The sequence below is a fragment of the Myotis brandtii genome, unplaced genomic scaffold (genome assembly GCF_000412655.1).
Source record: "Myotis brandtii unplaced genomic scaffold, ASM41265v1 scaffold115, whole genome shotgun sequence".
Classification (NCBI taxonomy): Eukaryota; Metazoa; Chordata; class Mammalia; order Chiroptera; family Vespertilionidae; genus Myotis; species Myotis brandtii.
This window is the reverse complement of record NW_005353967.1, coordinates 6,895,569-6,915,321: the sequence shown is the minus strand read 5'-3', so window position 1 is coordinate 6,915,321 and position 19,753 is coordinate 6,895,569. Positions and strand designations below refer to the sequence as shown.

Here is a 19,753-nt window from a genome sequence, read left to right as displayed (position 1 = left end):
ATATATACACACACACATATATATACATATACATATATATACCTACATATACAGGACAAGGCTAAACTCAGCATCTAAAAATCCTATATAAGCAGAGGAGAAGTTCCCATTAGCTTCTGCTCAGAAGATTGTCATATCATTTGCTAAATGTTTTCCCAACTGAGGGGTGTATTCATTGGCTGCATTTTTAATGAGTATCATTTTCTTACACATTTAGCCATTATTGATAGCACCTATTTTATGCCAGTGTATTGTTTGAGACACTGTAGATCCATGAAGACAAGATAAAAGTTTTGTTTGGATCATGCATTTCTGTCTTTTGTTTTAAAAAAATTATAGATAGAGAAGGAGGCTTACTCAGTCAATATAGAGATTTCTATATAAATCTCTATTTTCACTTACACATCAATCACTTTAAATATTTGCTTGTCAGTGTTAGATCCTTAGTGCATTGTTCTTAATGTCTTCTGTATTGTTTCTGAAGCCATATAAGGAAAATTAATCACACTGCTAGAACAATTATGTGATGTGTTTCTTGACACAAGATATGCTGGGGAGTATTAAATCCTCCTCACTACATCCCTGCAATATGAGACATAAAGATGTGCTTCACAGATACGGCAAAAGAGAGCCTTCAAGAAAAACCAAGTCAGGAATAGCGAACACGGGGCTTTGAGGTCCTGGTCATGTGTGCTGAAGAAACATCCCCATGATCCCATCTGCTGATGGCCGGTTCTCTCAGGCGTTGTGTCCGCTTTCCTTAAGGGTCTTGAGACTTCAGAGTTTTTCTTAACTAGATTGAAAAACTAATTTGCTGTCCCTGATTACTGCAGGTATGTCTAAACATATGTAAGGCATTAGTTCCTACTTTCCTCTCATCGAACGCAGACAAGTTAGAAGCAGAAAGAGAAAAAACAGCTTGCACCTCAGCAAATGTGGGAGGCTGCACTGTGACGGGAAATCACTGACGCAGTTCAGTGAAGGACTTTGTCTCCCAGCAAATGTTATGAATGATCCCCAGACCATTGTGTCACTTCCAGAGAGAACACGCCTGCCTGCAGATCGCATGTTTCCATGTCTCATATCCATGCCCGCTTTGAGACTTAGAGAAGTTCACATTAAATGTGTTATTTCCACCATGGCCAGTTTTGTTTCTTTGGCTGTTTTTTTTTTAATTGTTTTTCGTTTTTGGTGGGTTTTTTTTTTTTTTTGGGGGGGGGGCGCGTTGTTTTGTTTTCAGAAAAATCAGAACATAAGCATTCTGATTTATATGTTACCTAAAGGTCCCTTGGGTGATTTTTTTAAGTACATTAAAATAAAATTTTCATCTAATCGTGGCTATTTTCAATTGTGAATATATTTTTACAGAAGCAAAAAGAAGGCAGTTGATAAAAAGAACTCTTACATTAAATCATGGAGTTGATTTCATGTATTGACTGCACGCTTTGGGGGTTATTTTTTATTATTATTTTTATTACTGTCTTTTCTTGGAAGAGACCTAACTGAAGTTTTGTAAAGATTGCTCAAGAGCTGCGCAGCTCAACATGATAGCCATTAGTCACAAGTGGCTTCTTAATTTAAATGAATTAACATTAAATAAAAGAAAAAAACAGTTCTTCCGTTGCACCAGCCACATTCAAGTGCTAAGTGGCCGCATGTGGCTAGTGGATAATGTATTGCATAACACAGAGAGTGTTTCCATCATTGTAGAAATTTCTGTGGGCAGTGCTGTTTCAGAGTCTAGAATATGTATGACTCTGTGGCTTCAGCATAGCTGAGTCCATGTGAGGGTGCAGAAAGCAGCATGGAGTGGTGGAAACTACAGTATTGTAAAGCCTGCATTTAAACCCAGCTACACTGCATATTTCCATGCCTTAGGATTTCATGGCTCAGTAAGTCTTTACCCAGGAGACTGAGCTGGGGTTACTAACTGCTCACTTTGTAAGTAAAGGACTCTAACAAGAAAATTTCCATCAACAAACACAATCACTTTATAAGTAAAAAATAAAGGGTATATTCTCAGAATAAAAGAGTTTTTCAAAAGAATTTAGCTTTTTTAAAACTTCACTCCGTGGTCCCTGTTTGTTCTCTCTCTGGTGCAGACCAATGAACGTGCTGTTGGGCAACACCAGTCTCAGCGTGGCATTGGAAACCAATGAACTCTACCACTGGCCAAGGGCACCACCAAGGAGACTTTAGCTCTCAGAGCCTCGTTCCTTATCTTAGCATAGGAATAGGAGCATCTATTTAATGCAGAGCCATCAGAATGAAATACCGTGTATCGGTAGAGCTCAGTGTCTGGTACATAGTAGGCATGCATATTCGTATTGCACTCACACTCACTACTCTCTACTCTCTACTTGATCATGCGCTTCCTTTTAATCTACCACATGAGGATCTTTAAAACATTATTGTACTAGCTACTCATAAATCTTCTCCCCAGAAACCCATCCTGGAGACAAAGAGGACAGGGCCACTGAGGCTAAGAATGGGCCTGTGAAATAAGGTAAACGGTGAAAGAGCCTGGTCCTAGGACGCAGAGTGAGGGCACTTGGGAATGTTTGCTGTGCACTCAGCCCTTTCCCCTCCTCCTTCCCCTCCATGGAAGGCAGCACTCAAAGCTCTGTGACAGTCACCGGTGGCATCAACACTTCCGGAAGTCTATTGTGTTGGCTTTAAGTAAACAAAATAACTAAATACGTTTAGTGAGTGTATCTACACACATGTACAAGACAGGGTTTTTTATTTAAATTTTATATTGTTGACACTATTTCAAATGTCCCCCATTTCCTTCCCACTTTGCCCACCTCCACCCAGCCCCCCAACCTTGGCCCTCACAACACTGTTGTCTGTGTCCATGGGCTATGCATAGGTTGTTTGGCTAATTCCTTTACCTTCCTTTATCCAGCCCCCACCTCCACTCCCCTCTCCTCTGACATTTGTCAGTCTGTTCCATGTATCCATGCCTCTGGTTCTGTTTTGTTCATCAGTTTATTTTGTTCATTAGATTCTTTTTGAAATTAGAAAATATTTTTATACATAGTTTTGAAAACAATTTGTCTTTCGTGCCATCATATAACTGACATGCTTGAGGGCACTTATGGACATCATAAACCTTCTCTAACAAAGCCTAAATTTTTATTTTATGACAAGTAAAGAACAGATTATACTTTAGACTAGAGAATTTTTTGCTTATGTTGCATTAACTCCGATTTCATTTGCTTTATCATCGGTATATGTGATATGAGCACACGTGGGCCAAAATTCAGGGGTCTTGTTTTAGGATTTTTGTTGGCCAATATCAGGCCAGTCGTTAATTTTTAAATTGTTAATAAGAAGTGAGCAAATTATTTAAATTTCAGAAGACTAAATAACTTCTAAGGTCATATCTACTTCTAAAGTTATATGATTTTTTGGTTTTTAATTTTTTAAGACTTTCCTTTTTAGAGCAGATTTAGATTCATAGTACATTATGTTAGGTATTTGTTTATTTCAGGTCTGTACTTCAGTGAACAGGGGAATGGAGACTGGTGAGTAGGTATGGCTAATTCTTCGGTGTTGTCAAATAGCCTAGGCACCTGAAAACATTTGTATGTACATATCAAAAATGAGAACCTACTTCTTTCCCTATAATTCTAAAAGGGGTAGATCAAGGGTGAATTAATAAATGGGTGATAGTTTTGAGTCTAAGGAAAGAAAGACACCAGGATTTCAAAATATCAATTTTCCGTATGTTTACCAATTCCCTAATCCTATTGACAAACTCAGAGGCGAACTTCTTTCTAATTTTATAGCAATAGGATGAAGCACAGAAGATCAAAAAGTGTTCGCAAGATTGGACTTAGAAAGTAAGCCTCAGCCCGCAGTTCCTCTTCAACGCGCTGGTTCATAAGACTACGTGTCATGCTGAAATTTGTGATGCGTGATGTTCAGAGGCAGCAGCTACTTTGTGCCACTAATGCTCTTAGTATCACAGGCTTGGGGTTCTTTGCTCAGTAACGTGTAAACTTTCTTCTAATTAATTGCACCTCCTTTTCCTTCTGGTTTGGTGATGAGAAAGCAGGGAAAGGTTTCTGGGTCCCAGTGAGGTCTCTGTAAGAGGGTTTGCTTTTGGATGTTCCTCCTTTCGTTTTTCCCAACGTTTCTGGCTTCTTATTGCAGAAAGAATCAGGATAGAAAAATAGAGTCGTAGATGATATGCAAATAGGAGAAGGATGGCCAAAGGCAGAGGGATTTTTCTTGACTCCAGGGTCATTCCACTTTGGAAAAACAGAAAATTCAATAGCGCACTTGAAGCCTTCTTCTATTTCCCTACTTCCAGTAGCGCTGGCTCAGACTCACTCAGCAAGAAGAAGTCGGCAAGAAAAGGACATAGTACATAACCTGCCTTTTATTGAGAAATTTGCCACTGAACTGCTAGAAATAATCTTACTGTTACCAAAATGAGACAATCGATGTATTTGGCAAACACAACTCCTGGGTAATTCAAGTCCTTCTTGCTGAGCGTAGGGGAGAAACAGCCCCCCTCAAACCCAGGCTGGAGGAGGTGACATGGGAACCAGGGCAGGTGACTAAGCACCTCCTTCCACACGTGAGACTAGAGACCAGCATGGCACTGACTCTGCTGTGACTGTTACCAGAGAACCAATGTCCTCATCACATATGTCCACACACTCATACACACCACATACATGCATTAACATGCACATGCATGCATGCATTGACATGCATATGTATGCACACATAGATGCACACATACACTCATTAACATGCATACTCACACATACATACAGACAGACAGATAATGTCAAAGCTTTATTTATGATCCCACCCCCCACCCTAACTCTTTCCCTTCCTGTCACCCATAAGTACTGCAATTCTTAAAAGAAGCAATTTTTTCCTAAAGCGTACCCCAGTTGCTTTTTTTAAAAGTTTGTTGTTGTTATGCTTGTTGGTTTGTTTTCATTTAAATGAAAGACAATGTTGTTTAATCTTCTCCAGAAAAGTCATGTCACCAGGAAGTACAATTTCAGGTCTCTAGGCAATGATCATTGTGCAAATTTGAATCTAGCGTCTCCCCAATTATAGGAGCTCCTAACAGTCTCTTCCCATTTTAGGAAGCAGCAATATTCTTATTGTGTGGAATTGTAATCCCTTCTAATACTTCAATTAGTTATGTTTCCTTTTTTAAAATGTTCCTTGTTGGGAAAATTGTTTAAGTGCAGCATTTCAGAGTCATTTTCTATCATAAGTGTTTTTTGGTGTGTATATTTACTCAGTTCATTAAAACTCACACATACTTTAAGCCAAATTATATACAATAACAGAATGATCTTCTATGAATCTTAACTGCCAAATCTGATATTTTATTATGATAAGCAAATTTTAATTGTCTCCTAATATAGGAGACAATTAAAATATGCTTATATTTGTTTTCTTCCATATCAAAATAATATATATTTTACATGCATTATTGTACTTGTGACAGGGGACCTGATAAGACATCTTAATATTAAGGTGCAGACTCAGACAAAGATTTTAAAATGATATATTCAGTACATATTCAAAGATAATATAAGCATTACGTAATTTTGAAAAGATAGGGATATAGTATATAACCTGCCCTTTAGTGAGAATATTTTTCACTGAAATGCTAGAAATAATTTTACTGTTACTGAAATGAGACAATCGAGTAATTTCTGGGTAATTCAAAAGAGTAAAATATCTTCATCACTAAAATTATAACTGTCTCTGTACTTTGACAGAGAAAGAAAGCAAGACTGATAAATTATTTTAAATATTATGTATTCTAAATACATCTATAGTGCTGCGGAATGAAATACAACTAAAGACAGAAATAAGTGTTTTAAAAGACATTCACACCCTTTGGGCTTGGAGTGATTCAAACCAATGTTATTCATGTAAAATATTAGAAAACTTATTTCCAGAGATTAATCCCCATGGATGATGTGCCTTGGTCAAGATGACTTAGTTCTTAGACAATAAACTTTGCAGTCAGGCAATTGCAAAGGATAAAATGGAAGAAAACAGTGTACCTTGGGAAAATATCTAGATTTCATGTTATCTTAATTTTGGCTATCTGAATAAACTCTACAAAGAACAGATGCCCCTCAAAAAATGTTAATTCTGAAACTAAGGGGGTGCAAAATAACACAGTTTCCTTTAAATTGTGTTCCAACATTTTTCTGCTTTTTATTTTCCCACACTCTGAATTTCAGGATCTCTGTGTAATTTGATGACGATCATAACAACTGGTCCAATTATTGGTAATGAGCCGTTTACTAACGTCACACATACGCTGAAGCTGACTTCCTGAGAGCTGTTTTAGGTCACTTAGGTCCTTCTCAGAGTTCATGAGTGACTGAACGGTTCGGTTGCAGGGTTCTAAGTCAGGGTCATGTCCAGCTTTCTGTGTCGAATAACTGCCTTCACTTTGGATTAAAGAGCTTCAGCGAGCCAGGTCAAGAACTGTCCCATGGAGATTTTGGAAATCCTTCTCACAAATTATTCATGCTAAGCAATACCACAAAAGGACTCTGGGCCCTGGTTTCGCACTTTCCTCTGTGTTGCACAACTTTCCTTGCCTTTCCCTGTCCCTCTGGGACACGTCATGCTGACACCTTGCTCTTGCATCCCAGGCACAGTGTGGCTGAGGTTGCTGCAGCAACAGCACACACGGGGTAACATTCCCCCGTAATTACAGCGGCTGGGACATGAGTCAGTTAAAAAGTTGCACTGGGTTTTTCTTAGGGTATGATGCAGTCCCGTGTCATCTACAGTTCCCAGCCCATCCAAGACTCACACACCATGATGCGGAACACGCGAGGCTCATCACCTTCACATGGTAGATGGACCAAGGGCCTCTCACCAAAGCCACTGCCGTTGCTAGCTCCTTCCACAGCACCCTTTCCTGGTATCCACAGGGAGGGGCCAAGAGCAAAACTCAGGCCCTGCTGCTTGAACTCTGTTTCTACTAATGCGTATCCTGTGTGCTTATTTAATAAGCAACAGTGACCTTGGCTGATGGTCAAGAAGCTCCCCTTCTTACCCAGGAAACTGAACAATAGTTAGTGTCCCAGGAGACATGCTTTCATCCCAGTGGCTGGGAAGAACTTGTGCTGAAGAGTAAGGATGGAATCACTGTAGTTCTCTATGGGAATTTAGGAAAGTGGACCTTACCATTGGACATTGATCAAAAGTGGCCAAAGAGTTAGTCGATAACCTCTAACACTGGATTTGCTTTATTTTCCAGACATGGAGATGACTTGATTGTGACTCCATTTGCTCAGGTAAGCACAGTTTGGTGCATGGGCAGGTTTCTCATTCAAAATTTAATTTGGGGGATTAGTTCTGGTTCTTCATTTTCAATCAAACACAAATACAAATTCTATGGTTCATTCAAGTAATTCGAAGGCAGTTCTAGAAATTGTGACCTTGGCCATATTGGTCTGTTTCCTATAAACCCATACACCTGAAGAGTTTCTTTGCTCCAAATTACAGATTACCTAAGTGACATTTAAATGGGACCATACTTTCTTAACGGACAGAGCACTAGGAGCAGAAGGCCATATCATGGATTAAATTACATTTAGTAAAATTAGGTACATGTTCAGTGCTTGAAATTGAATATTCCAATTCAGCCTCATGCTTTATTTGCTCCTTTTTTTACATGTCATTTGTACAAAGATTTAACTGAATGATGTATTTGTGTTTCTTTGTTCCTTTTAGATATACACATCATGAAAATATTTTAACCACATGACATAAATACTAGAAGGTGATAAAATGATCTAAAGCAGCGGTTCTCAACCTGTGGGTCATGACCCCTTTGGCAGTCGAACGACCCTTTCACAGGGGTCGCCTAAGACCATCCTGCATATCAGATGTTTACATTACGATTCATAACAGTAGCAACATTACAGTTATGAAGTAGCAACGGAAATAATTTTATGGTTGGGTCACAACATGAGGAACTGTATTTAAAGGGCCAGAAGGTTGAGAACCACTGATCTAAAGCATTTTGAAATATATGTAAAATGGTTGATGACCAGATATTTTTTTTACATAGACCAGTGCTCCTCAACCATAGCTACACATTAGAATCACCTAGAAAGCTTTTATTCTAAGCTGCATCCCTGATCAATTGAATTCAAAAATCTGGGCCCAGTATTTTTCCAGAAAAAGATGAGAGCCTCTGGTGTAGACAGACTTAGGACAGAATGGAATAAAACTGATTTAATTTGGGACATGAGACAGGTTTCAAGCCAACGCTGACTGTTAACAAGAAATGTTAAATATTGGAATATGGGTAATCCAGAGAGATTATAAAAAAAAAAAATCATGTCAGACTAGCTCTAGTGCCTTGGGCAACTAATTAAACTTCTCTAAGACTTCTTTTTTCCAGTTGGTAAAATTGGAGGGAAAAGCTGTATAATGATAAGCCCAAGTTCAAACCCCATCTCCGCCTCCTGCTAAATGAATGGCCTTGGGCTAGTCACTGAATTCTTCCAAGCTGCGTTTCCTCCTAAATGACAGTGCCAAGAGCACCCACCTCATAGGGTTGTTAAGAGATTGAAATAATACCAGGCTTGTAAAGTAGCATCATTTCTATAAAATAAAATGCTTAATGAATTTTTAGTGTTATCGGTAAGGGCTTTTTCACTTATAAAATGTCACACTAGGTGTTGTTTTTAAAAATGCATACTGGCAATGTTTGGATAGTGGGATTATGTATAATTCTTTCACTTTTTCAAGTTTTCTGAAATTTTTTAATGGTTATAATTTAGATGAAACATTTAATGAATCCATAAATAATACAACTGTTTAATAGTGATTTTTTAAAATTAATGAAGGCAATTAAAAGTACAATAAAACCACCACCCTTTTCAGACAATTCGTGTCTTGTTTGCTTAAGGTTTTGCTGGAGATCATAAATTATTTCTAGTAACTATATTTCTTTGTTCAAAATAATGTATGCTCACATGTTTTAATCATGTTTTGTGATAGCAAAATTATTGAAAACTAAATATTTTAATTGCTTATTAATGAGAACCCATAATTTTTTCTAAGAGCTGAGAACTGAGTGAAAACATAAAATCAGGCAAATATATAAATAACCATCACCAAATATAGAAACAATCTCCCAACCTGAGCTTACTCAGGTAGCTATTCTTGCTTCTAACTAAAATCTCTAGATATTGTTATAAGAAGAATATATCTAAATATATGAAAAAAATGAAAAAATATTTTGCACATGATACTGTCTTACTTCAAGTAGTATTTATTAATTTCTAATATATATATTAATAAATTTGACTTGGTCTTTATCATTAATGCTCTTAAATTCTAAGGAAATCTCCTCTTTTAAATAATCAGATATTTTTCCTATAGTGTACCTCTATAATCTCTAAAAAACTAATAGAATTTCAGTACACTGAGAAATATATATGTGTGTAAAATATCACTTAGTCTGTGCTTGTAAACTGTTTAAATAAATATGTGTACTTAATACCCTCAGAAATTAGAACTTTAAAGATAAACCAACTCTATGTAATATGTAGGCATATCTGATCCCTGAAAGTAATCCGGAATGTATTTAGAAGAGTTTGCTTATGATTAGCTTGATGACTCATATCACCTTGAAGAAGGTGGCCATTGCCCCAAAGGCTGCAGATTCTTTTTAAGTGGCTTCATCATAGTTTCTGCAAATGAAATTTTCTAGGGTATGTGGTCTATAAAGTTCCAGTAGAATTTAAAAAAAAAAGCAAGTTAAAAACCCTGACCAATTTCACCACTAATAGAGCATCTTTGGAAAACCATATAAGAAAGAAGGGTTAGCAGCAGTCTTATCTTAAGCCCTATTGGGCACAACGACATTATTTTGTGGACCTACCCAATAACTCCTCAAATTTTCAATACAAGATAGAATAGTCACCATTGAATGCTAAATATTATTGTGCTTAAAATATAAGATGTTTAGGTCACTTGAGGTGATACCATTATTATTCAGCCTAATATATCACAGTGCTTTTGCCAATGGACAGAAAACAGTTGATGTTAGACAAGTCTCTCAGAGACATGTTCAAATAGACCAAAGAATTCTCCACTTTCCCCAGCATGCTTTGGGGTTTGGAATGTCATCCTAAATTCTTCTGGTGAAAAAGCTATATTACCTTCAAAATAATCTATTTTTCCATAGAGACTATAGAAAAGACATATAAGCAAAAGGAGGAAAAGAAAATTTCCCGTAATTCCAAACACCAAAATAGCTAGTATTGACATTTTTTTAATATCTCTTTAGGCTTACTTTTCTGTGCATATTTTCTTTACCATAATTCTTTTTGTTGTTATTTGTTTGTTAATCCTTACCCAAGGATACTTTTCCCATTGCTTTTCAGAGAAAGAGTGGAAGGGAGGGAGGACGGAAGGGGGGGAGAGAGAGAGAGAGAGAGAGAGACATCAATGTGAGAGAGGCACATGGATCAGTTGCCTCCCACAGGAGCCCCAACTAAGGTATGTGTCCTTGGCCAGGAATCGAATGGAGACCCTTCAGTGTGTTGGCTAATGCTCCAACCACTGAACCACCCACCAGGGCTTTACTCTAAGTCTTTAAAATGAGCCTCCCACTATCTAACATGAACAAAGGTCTTCTCCCAAACCCATCTCATCTTCTACTCTTCTTTAGAACTCATTTCTTCTATGCCTGAGTGTGTCTCCAAAACACAAAAGGATCCCTCCATTTTTCCTCCAGTTGTGGTTTCCTGTGATGCTAAGAGAATAAACTCTTAAATTATAGGAGAATTTAGGAAGTCATGCACGGATATATCCCATGTTCATGGACAGGGCTGAAGGCCAGATCATCTTGAATGAGCATCATCGTCAGAAAGGATCCTACAGTAACAGTAACCCTCCCATGTCCACAGCACTGCCAGGGTTAGAAATTCTTGCTGGTGTGTTTAAACTAAACTCTCTTCCACTCTCAATTTATTATGTTATTCCCCTGTAAGCTCAGCATCCTCTTTATCTTCAGAAAAAGTGACAGCTTTAAACATTTGATTTATTTCCATTTTGAAATATTCTCCCTTGTTCATGCCAAAATCTTTGGGTGTGGGAATTTCCTTAGGCACGAAGGCTAGGTGTTGAGAAGAACCCCAATGCCACGCCATGTTCTACCACTTGGCAACTGGCATTTTTCTCCCAAGAGTGCAGAAACAATTTGGCCAACATTCTTGCAGGGGCCAAGGAAGCACAACACTGATGCAATGTAAGAAACCCTACTTTGTAATCAGCTGCCTCTGGACCCACCAGTCCCATTATTCGTTATGTCTACCTTGTGAAACTCTAAGTCAACTGGAATTCTCATCTGGAAGTTAAAAAGAAGTGGTAGCCCAACTTACAAGGCTCAGTGGTGGAGTGTTGACCTATAAGTTAGGAGGTCACAGTTCGATTCCCAGTCAGAGCACATCCCCGGTTGCTGCTTGATCCCCAGTGTGGGGTGTGCAGGAGGTAACTGATCAATGATTCTCTCTCATCATTGATGTTTCTCGCTCTCCCTTTCCCTTCCTCTCTGAAATCAGTCAAACTATTTTAGAAAAAAAAAAACAAGTGGTATCTTTGATCAAGGAAAAGACAGAAAATACCCAAATATGATCTTGGATCCTGGCTAGACCCTCACATCATGCAGACTAAGGAGATAAGCCTGATTTCAAAATCCAGGGTAGGAACAACTGAGTCATTTTACCTTTACTCTAACCAAATTAAAGCAGCTCAGATAATTTTATTAAAATGTAGTAGTTGTCAGCCCTATGGAACATTACTCTTCCATTGGTCACAGAACATTGCCAATGTTTTTAATGCCCCTGCATGATCCCTGTTTCACGGAGCAGCAGCCATGCTGTGGCCTCATCACAGTCCCCCACTCGCTAACTCCACCAGGCTCACCCTGCCAGGCTGTGAAAGGAGATAATTATCACATTTCAGTTGCTTCTATCTGTTAGTTTTTCTGTATTCTTCATTTAAAAATAAAATCGCAGCTAGCATCTTCTAGGAATCTATAAATCAATATTTGTTGACATACAAAAACAGCAATTTTGTATGGTTTGACCAGCACATAATTTGGAAAGAGGTTTTATTTTCTATCAAAATGACCTTTCTATCTTATAAATAATCATAATTTGACTCCAGTTTTGCTTTTTTGTTTTTTTCCTGGAGGTCAAGGCAAGGTATTCTCCCTCCCACTTCCCCCAAGGCCAGTGGCAACACATGGTCTGTGTTTTAGCGCCATCTAGTGGTATAAAGAGTAGCTGGAATGAAAAACACAATCCTCAAAAATCATTTCTTCGTTATTTTTTTAGGCAGGATTTTTGTGTAACATTGTTGCCGTATCTTTAAAAAAAAGAAAAAGAAAATAAATTTATGAATATTTTCAATAAATTATTGTTATACAAGTATACATTTCTTTTAGGCTATTATGTTCAGTTGTTTAACTTTTTAATGAAGCCCACATTTCCTGCTGTTTTCAGTGAATGTTCAGAAGTACCTAAGAAAACCTAAGTGTGCATAAATAACATTTAAACCCTTTCCTGGGCTAGTACATGATCCATCTTTATGTTTAAGTTTTCCATAACACTACTATAATTTCTTTCCCAAAGTGTGTATATTTCTCACCATTGCCAGTGTATTTTTTACCTTGACTTATTACACCTTTGCTTGGATGGACGGAAGAGAAAGAAATGACCTTAATTTTTTAGCCATTAAGCTGTGTGAGAGAAAGCCTTAGGGACTTTTTTGGTTAACCAGTATTCGGAGCATTGAAGCTCTGACAACAGTTCCTAAAGAGTTGAATTCAAGGGGAATGAGACCTGCCCCAGAACAGAAGCAAAAACTAATTGGACCCTAACTCAGTGTCTTGAGTCAAACTGTTTCTAGTTCTCCCCTACAGCCTAGAGTAGCAGATGCCTCACTTTTTGGTTCTGCAATGCAAATGAGATTATACAAGACCAAAATAGTGGCCCTGGCTGGTTTGCTCAGTTGTTAGAGTCTCGGCCTGCAGATCAAAGGGTCATGGGTTCGACTCCTGATCAAGGGCACATACCTGGGTTTCAGGGTTTGATCCCCGCCCTGGTTGGAGCAGAAGCAACCTATCGACATCTCTCTCTCACATATCTCTCTCTCTCTCTCTCTCTCTCTCTTCTCCCTCCCCTCTCCCCCCCCTCCCTCCCTCCTTCCCTTCCACACTCTATAAAAAAAAAAGGAAAAATATCTTTGGGTGAGGATTAACAACAACAAAAAAGATTAACACAGTGCATTTGCGATGGGGATACCTAGAGTCAAAGATGTAATATTTGTCTGGAATTTTTCTTTTTACTTCTGCCAGTATTATGTGTCATCGTGTGGAAGATAAGAGTAATATAAAATTTATAGAATATTATTTGTCCTTCCACAAAAACAATGACCTAGTACTTGCACATGTAGGGAATGATGTATTTACAAGGCTATTTACTGCAGCAATGTTTGCAAAGGAAAAATTTAGGAAACAGCCTAAAAGCCAAGTAGTCTAGGGGACAGACAGCTGAATGTCTAGAGGAGGGACTGAGAGGGAAATGTCTTTGTTCACCTTTTATTTTGACATATACATATGTGAGAACATACGTAGAGATTATCTAAAAATATAAAGAATAATACCAAAAATCAACACTTTAAGAAATAGAACAGTCCCAATATTTTAACGTCCTGGAGTATTCCTCCCCAATTTCATCTTCCTGCCTCCTCTCAGAAATAACAATAATTTTGAATTTTGTCTTTGTTATTGAGAGGGAGACATTTTACTTTTTGCCCTTTTCTGTTTAAATTCTGCATCATCTGAAGATATAAATCATACAAAAATAGATACATTAAATTTAAAACCAAAACAAAGTAATGTAATGTAATATACTTGTTATGACAGAGTCAAAAGCCTTTATACCAAAAGCCAATTGTAGTATATCTTTTGTGACAATATTTTCTTTCAAATGAGCATAGAACATGAATTACCTGCGGTATAATTTCTATTTACCCAGCTGTCAAATGTAGTGCACTTAGTATAATTTATTAGAATAAAATTCTCAGAATTCTGAGGTTAAAATTTTGCCTAGAGAAAGGATTGATTAAGGAGTGCAATAATCTTATTTAAAGTGTTTTATTAATGTATTTGACATTCCATTCTTAAAGCATAAATTAAGCCTGCATGATTTAGTGACAGGGGATGATTTATTGGATTTATTTCTGCATCATTCAAGATTTCATGCCTAATGAAAGTCATCATGGTCCGATGTCAGCGGTAGGCTATTTGAATACGCTGTCACAGGCAGCATGACCTTTCAGTGCTGAGAGTTGTTTATATGTGATAATGAGCCAGGTTTTTCCAGTGACTGAGTTAATCGTGGTTGGCACCTTAGGAAGCACCATTAACTCCTTTGGGGGCTGGTGCTGAAGGTCACTGTCCCAGGGCATACACAGCACCCCATGACCCCCACAAATTCATGCCAACTTCAAAAAACATCTCATTTTTTAGAATTTCTTAGAAAGCATTTAGACTGACTTTTGTTTAGGTCCATGCCAAACGGGAAGAAAAAATCTGAAAACAGTTCTGAAAACCTTGGAGCAATTATAAATTTACTTTTATATAAGTACAATATTTATATAAATTAGACACATTATATTTGTATAAATTATATATATATATTATCAATTTATATTATCAATCACAGGCATTGTAATTCCCTGTGCTCAGACCAAATCATTAATCAAATGGAATGTTGCTAAAATGAGTGAATATTCACGGAGTACTTCTCTTTGCCAGGCATTGTTCTTGGCACCTAACTTGTCATTCCATATCATCTTCACAACATTTTGAGATAGATATTACTATTCCAGTTTATAGATGAGGGTGCTGAGCTACAGAGAAATTATGTGACTTTTCTAAGTTCACACGTTGGAAACATAGCAGACTCGGCTGTCTGAGCTGTTATGTAGTACCTAACAGGATATTTGTAATCTGTGTTTTAGAACATTGAACATTCTGGTTGTCACCCAGATTGCCTAAACAGTGGTCAGCAAACTCATTAGTCAGCAGAGCCAAATATCAACAGTACAACGATTGAAATTTCTTTTGAGAGCCAAATTTTTTAAACTTAAACTATATAGGTAGGTACATTGTTATTAACTTAATTAGGGTACTCCTAAGGCTTAGGAAGAGCCACACTCAAGGGGCCAAAGAGCCGCATGTGGCTCGCGAGCCGCAGTTTGCCGACCACGGATCCTATAATCTCACCTAATACGAGTTTCACCCTGGAGAAAACGTGCCCATTCTAGGAGAAAGTAAGGAGCTCTTGTAACTTTTCTAAGTCTCATTTCTAATTCTTTTCCACTTTCTAGTTTCACTGAATTAGAAAAAATTCTGAGATAGTGGAACCCATTGGTCCTGCCTTCGGTGCGTGGATATGTTGTGCATTTATTAAACAAAATTTTATTGAGTATCTTCTGTGGGCCAGGCACTGTGCACATAACATGGTGGTCTGATTTTATGTGAGCAATGCCTCCCTGAATACCTTATAATTAATAGTTCAAATAATCTTAACAAAGAAAATAATTTCTGTTTACTAGCTAGACTAGCCATGTAGCAAAGGTGAAAAAAAAACATTTTTAAATTCACTTAGTTGTTGACTTTGAAACTATGACATTCTTGGTGAGTTTCTGAAGAGAATTTGAGGGTCATCTTTTTAAATTTTACCTCTAAAGTGAGACGTTAGTCATATTTTCTATTACACGGGTTCAAATTTACATAAAATGCAATCATGCTATATGTATTTCGCTTGGGATATTGTATTGGTGGCCGTGGACACTGCTGCGACTGTCCCCATGTTCACAGACCACGAGGAGAAGTAGCTGGAAAATCCTCTCAGTCTGGCCTCTTAGGTTTCACAGACTCATGTAAACTTTACTAAGTACGTGGAGATTCTTTACTAATATAATATGAAACTAAGTTGCAAGCAATATCAAGTTTTCACTTAACAAACCATTTTTCTCAATTGCCAAACCATTTTAAATTGCATGAAAGATGGCCCTACTTCAAGAAGTTTAAAGGATCTTTTTTTCCTTTTATCTTAGGTCTTGGCCAGCCTGCGAACTGTACGGAACAACTTTGCTGCATTAACTAATATGCAAGATCGAGCACCTAGCAAGTAAGTTACCCTTTGCTTTCCGCCCTTCACCCTGAACTTGTATACAGTGTTGTTTCTCAGTTTCATTGAACTCGAGGCAATATATTAGATTTCTCTGAGTCCTTGCCTTGTTGTCCAGCCATTTACACTAAGTCATATGATGCCCTGTTAATTTTCTATAAATACTTTGTAGTGACGGTTCTAATATCAGAACTGAAGCAATATGTCAAATAAATATGGTGATTCCACCTGTCAGAAATCACCGGGCAAAATCAGTCCTCCGCCCAGTTATTTACACTCAGGGTAACTTTATAGTTTTGGCTTGCTTCATAAATTAACCACGGACAAATCATCTCATCAAGCCTAATGTCAATCCAAAGTCATCCTCCTAATTCTAAGTCAGTGATTACTGAGGGAAGCATCATAGTATAGCAAACATCGTTGATTTTTCTGCCACCTGTTACCAACCCTCAGATCAGCCGCATCATGGAGCAATTAATAGAATTGTAATTTCTGTGATAACAGGGGAAGCATTTGAAAAAAGGGAAGCTGAGATAGGAAATGATTATATGGGGGGGTCTAATAACTGTGAAATATTTAAAAAGAGAAAATTAATTTTCTAAGATTAAATAGAGAACTGGTTAATTATTCAAATGGTCATTATTTTGACAATCTATTGCTAATAATAAAATGTTATTAAAATATCAACTCTAATCAATTGCCAGGAAAAAAAAACATTTCTTTAAGTCAATATTAGGAGAACAATAAGTAGAAATTTGTTTGGAATTATTTATCTAAGTGTATAAGATTTCATAGTAGCTACTACTTCTTAAAGAGCACAAATATCTGAACTTTTCATCCCATAATAAAATTGACCTCCCAACAGATTCACATTTTTCATGGTTTTGTTTGTTGTTGTTGTTTTAAAGAAAAGCTCTAGCTATTGTGCACCTATTTCCTTTGGTATAAAAAGGTTTCTTAGAAATCAGTATAAATGCTTCAATCCAAATAATTGCATGGAACTAAGAAGCTTCAGCTGACGGTCCTCTTTTCTAGGTAATGAATTTGCGTAGCCCTGTTCCCTCAGCCTGAACATTTTTTCTTGCTTTCTTCTCCCTGTCTTCATCCACTGGGCTAATTGTAATTCATTCTTTAGGTCACAGCTTAATTATGATTTCTTTTGGGGCATCATCTCCACACTGGCTCCAAACTGAGTGATACGCCTTTCCGTCTCTGTGTGAGCGTGTCCTGTGCCTAACTCCTATGTCAGCTCATATGTCTCTGTGCTCAAGTCATCTGTTTGCTTGTCTAAACTCGGTGATCTTGAGAATGCCAATCTCCAGTCGCAGGGGTTGTAGCGGCTCACACTTGTATTCCCTGTGCCTGGCATAGTGCTCGGCGCGGCGTAATGACTGCATGAGCTTGTTGTCTGGAAGACCGAAGTGTTGACGCCTTACGTGGGACCTGAACTTGTGTGCTCGGAGGTATTTATTCATGGCCACAGGTCTTCTGTGCCCCATGGCCACACACAGTCTGCTGACTCCAAGGAACCCTTGGGGCTTTGGCATTTGGTAGCTCAGTCACCTCCTCTTTGGAAAGTCTGAGCCCTGCAGGAGGAATGGGTTACTGGTATCTCTCCCAATCCTTTTCAGTCTTAAGTTTTATCCAGGAAAGTGTTTTAATTGGTAAACAAGAAACTTTATAACTCCTTTTACACTTCCTTCAGACGTGGTCACTTGGGTACCAGCATCTAAACCTGTGGGAGGCCAACAGTTGATCAGACAGAATGAAGGCATCAGCCTGGCCTTGTGTATCCAAGGAGGGGACCCGAGTTCCATTCTATGCAAGACAGAAGTTTTCAGCTGATTGGCAGTGACAGAACAGATTAAAACGGGAAAGAGCAGCCAGCAGAAGATCGAAAGTCCTAGCTTATGCCTGATCTTGACTTACAGGATGACATCTAACCAAACAATATTATCGGATAGGCTCACAGTGAGGGCCTTTGTGGTCTCTCTTTGATCAATGCAGATTTGTATTTCTTTTACTGATTCAAACCAAATCAGCCTCCTTAGACATCAGAATAGTAAAGTTCACTACACACAGCTAAGCTCTGTTCTGTTCAGTGATAGCAAAGTGGATATCGCTCTGCCTTGTCCCATGATGACCCTGGGCACACACAGAGCCGCTGAAATACTTCCAAGCTCACCCTTGAACTCTGTGGAAGGCGGGTGCTACCCGGCACACTCCACCTTTTTGTTTGCTACGAGAAAGGAATCAAGAAAGAGTGAAGCCCTGATCCCGCTGGGTACTCAGGTGCACGTGCCTGGCTTTTATTAACCCCCCACTGATTCCTTAAGATTTTTCATCCCAGAAGTGAGTTCTCACTCATTTTTCATAATTGATTTATCATTGTAACCATGGATCAAACAATTAACATTTTCTGTTTGCCGTTTCTTGTTGAAATATCAAGTTCCCAAGTGCCATTTATAGAATTGATATTAAGAGAAGATAACAAGTAACATATCAATGACTTGGTTTTCCACAATTATAGAAAAGTTTTAAAATATTCATTTGGTAGCTTTTCTAGACCAAATCAATGCTTTCTAAATTTCCACAGAGCAAGAACTAAAAAGGAGTAACCACTATGTAAATTATTTGAATAATAAACTTTCAGTGAGATGATAACAGTATATAGACCAGAACTATTTCAGAGTAGTAGTTTAAAATATTAACTTTCCTGTTTTATTAAGCATGAATCAAGTTTTAATTATTGCATAATAAAAACTAAAATAATTCAGAAAGAAATTCTGGTGCCTTTTCAATCAAACACAAAATTTCAGTCCCAAAGTGACATGAGTAAACTTAAGAACAGAGCCAGACACTGTGTGGAACCAGGGCAGTGAGAACTTCAGAAGCACAAGACTGCTTTCCCGTAAACCTCCCTGCCCCGCTTAGAGCTTTGTCCTCTCAGGGAGGCAGATTGGAACAGGGCTCTGCAGGAGCTGCCACCCGCACAGATGTGCGGCTGTTCGGCCAGCTTCCACAGAAGCATCCTGACAACAAGGCAGCAGAGCAGAGTGCAGGCTCTGGGATCATATCACTGTAGTTCACGTCTCAGCTCTTTGAACAAACCTTTCCATTTCCCACAACTTTGTTTTCCTCATTGGTACAATGGGAGCAATGAGACTAATTGCTTTAAGGTTTGATGTCCTCACAACCAGGTAATTCTTCCAAAGTGTTCACTTAGCACAGTGTCTGACACACATTAAGTGCTTATTAAGTGTTAACCACTAACAGAAGTACAAAAAATAATTCCCAAAAACCAACCAAAAATTTTTCAGACATTCTTACATGTATCTTTTTTTAATTAAGATAACTATATTTTGAAAGTTTCATTTTTAAAAATATATATATATTACATATATATTCTATATAATAAAAGGGTAATATGCAAATTGACCCTAACAGCAGAGCCACTGGGAATGACTGGTCACTATGACACACACTGACCACCAGGGGGCAGATGCTCAATG

The 19,753-nt window shown here is 37.9% G+C and overlaps 1 protein-coding gene across 2 annotated transcripts in view; it reads left to right on the top strand.

Annotated features, from left to right (window-relative positions):
* The window catches only part of PDE4D (phosphodiesterase 4D, cAMP-specific), a 1,047,082-nt gene that overhangs the window by 848,006 nt on the left and 179,323 nt on the right, over nt 1-19,753 (top strand). For both annotated transcript variants that reach the window (XM_014548745.1, XM_005857916.2), the window contains 2 exons: nt 7,274-7,310; nt 16,168-16,241. In XM_014548745.1, coding sequence (XP_014404231.1) covers nt 7,274-7,310; nt 16,168-16,241 — 111 coding nt within the window. The remainder of the gene's footprint in view (nt 1-7,273; nt 7,311-16,167; nt 16,242-19,753) is intronic.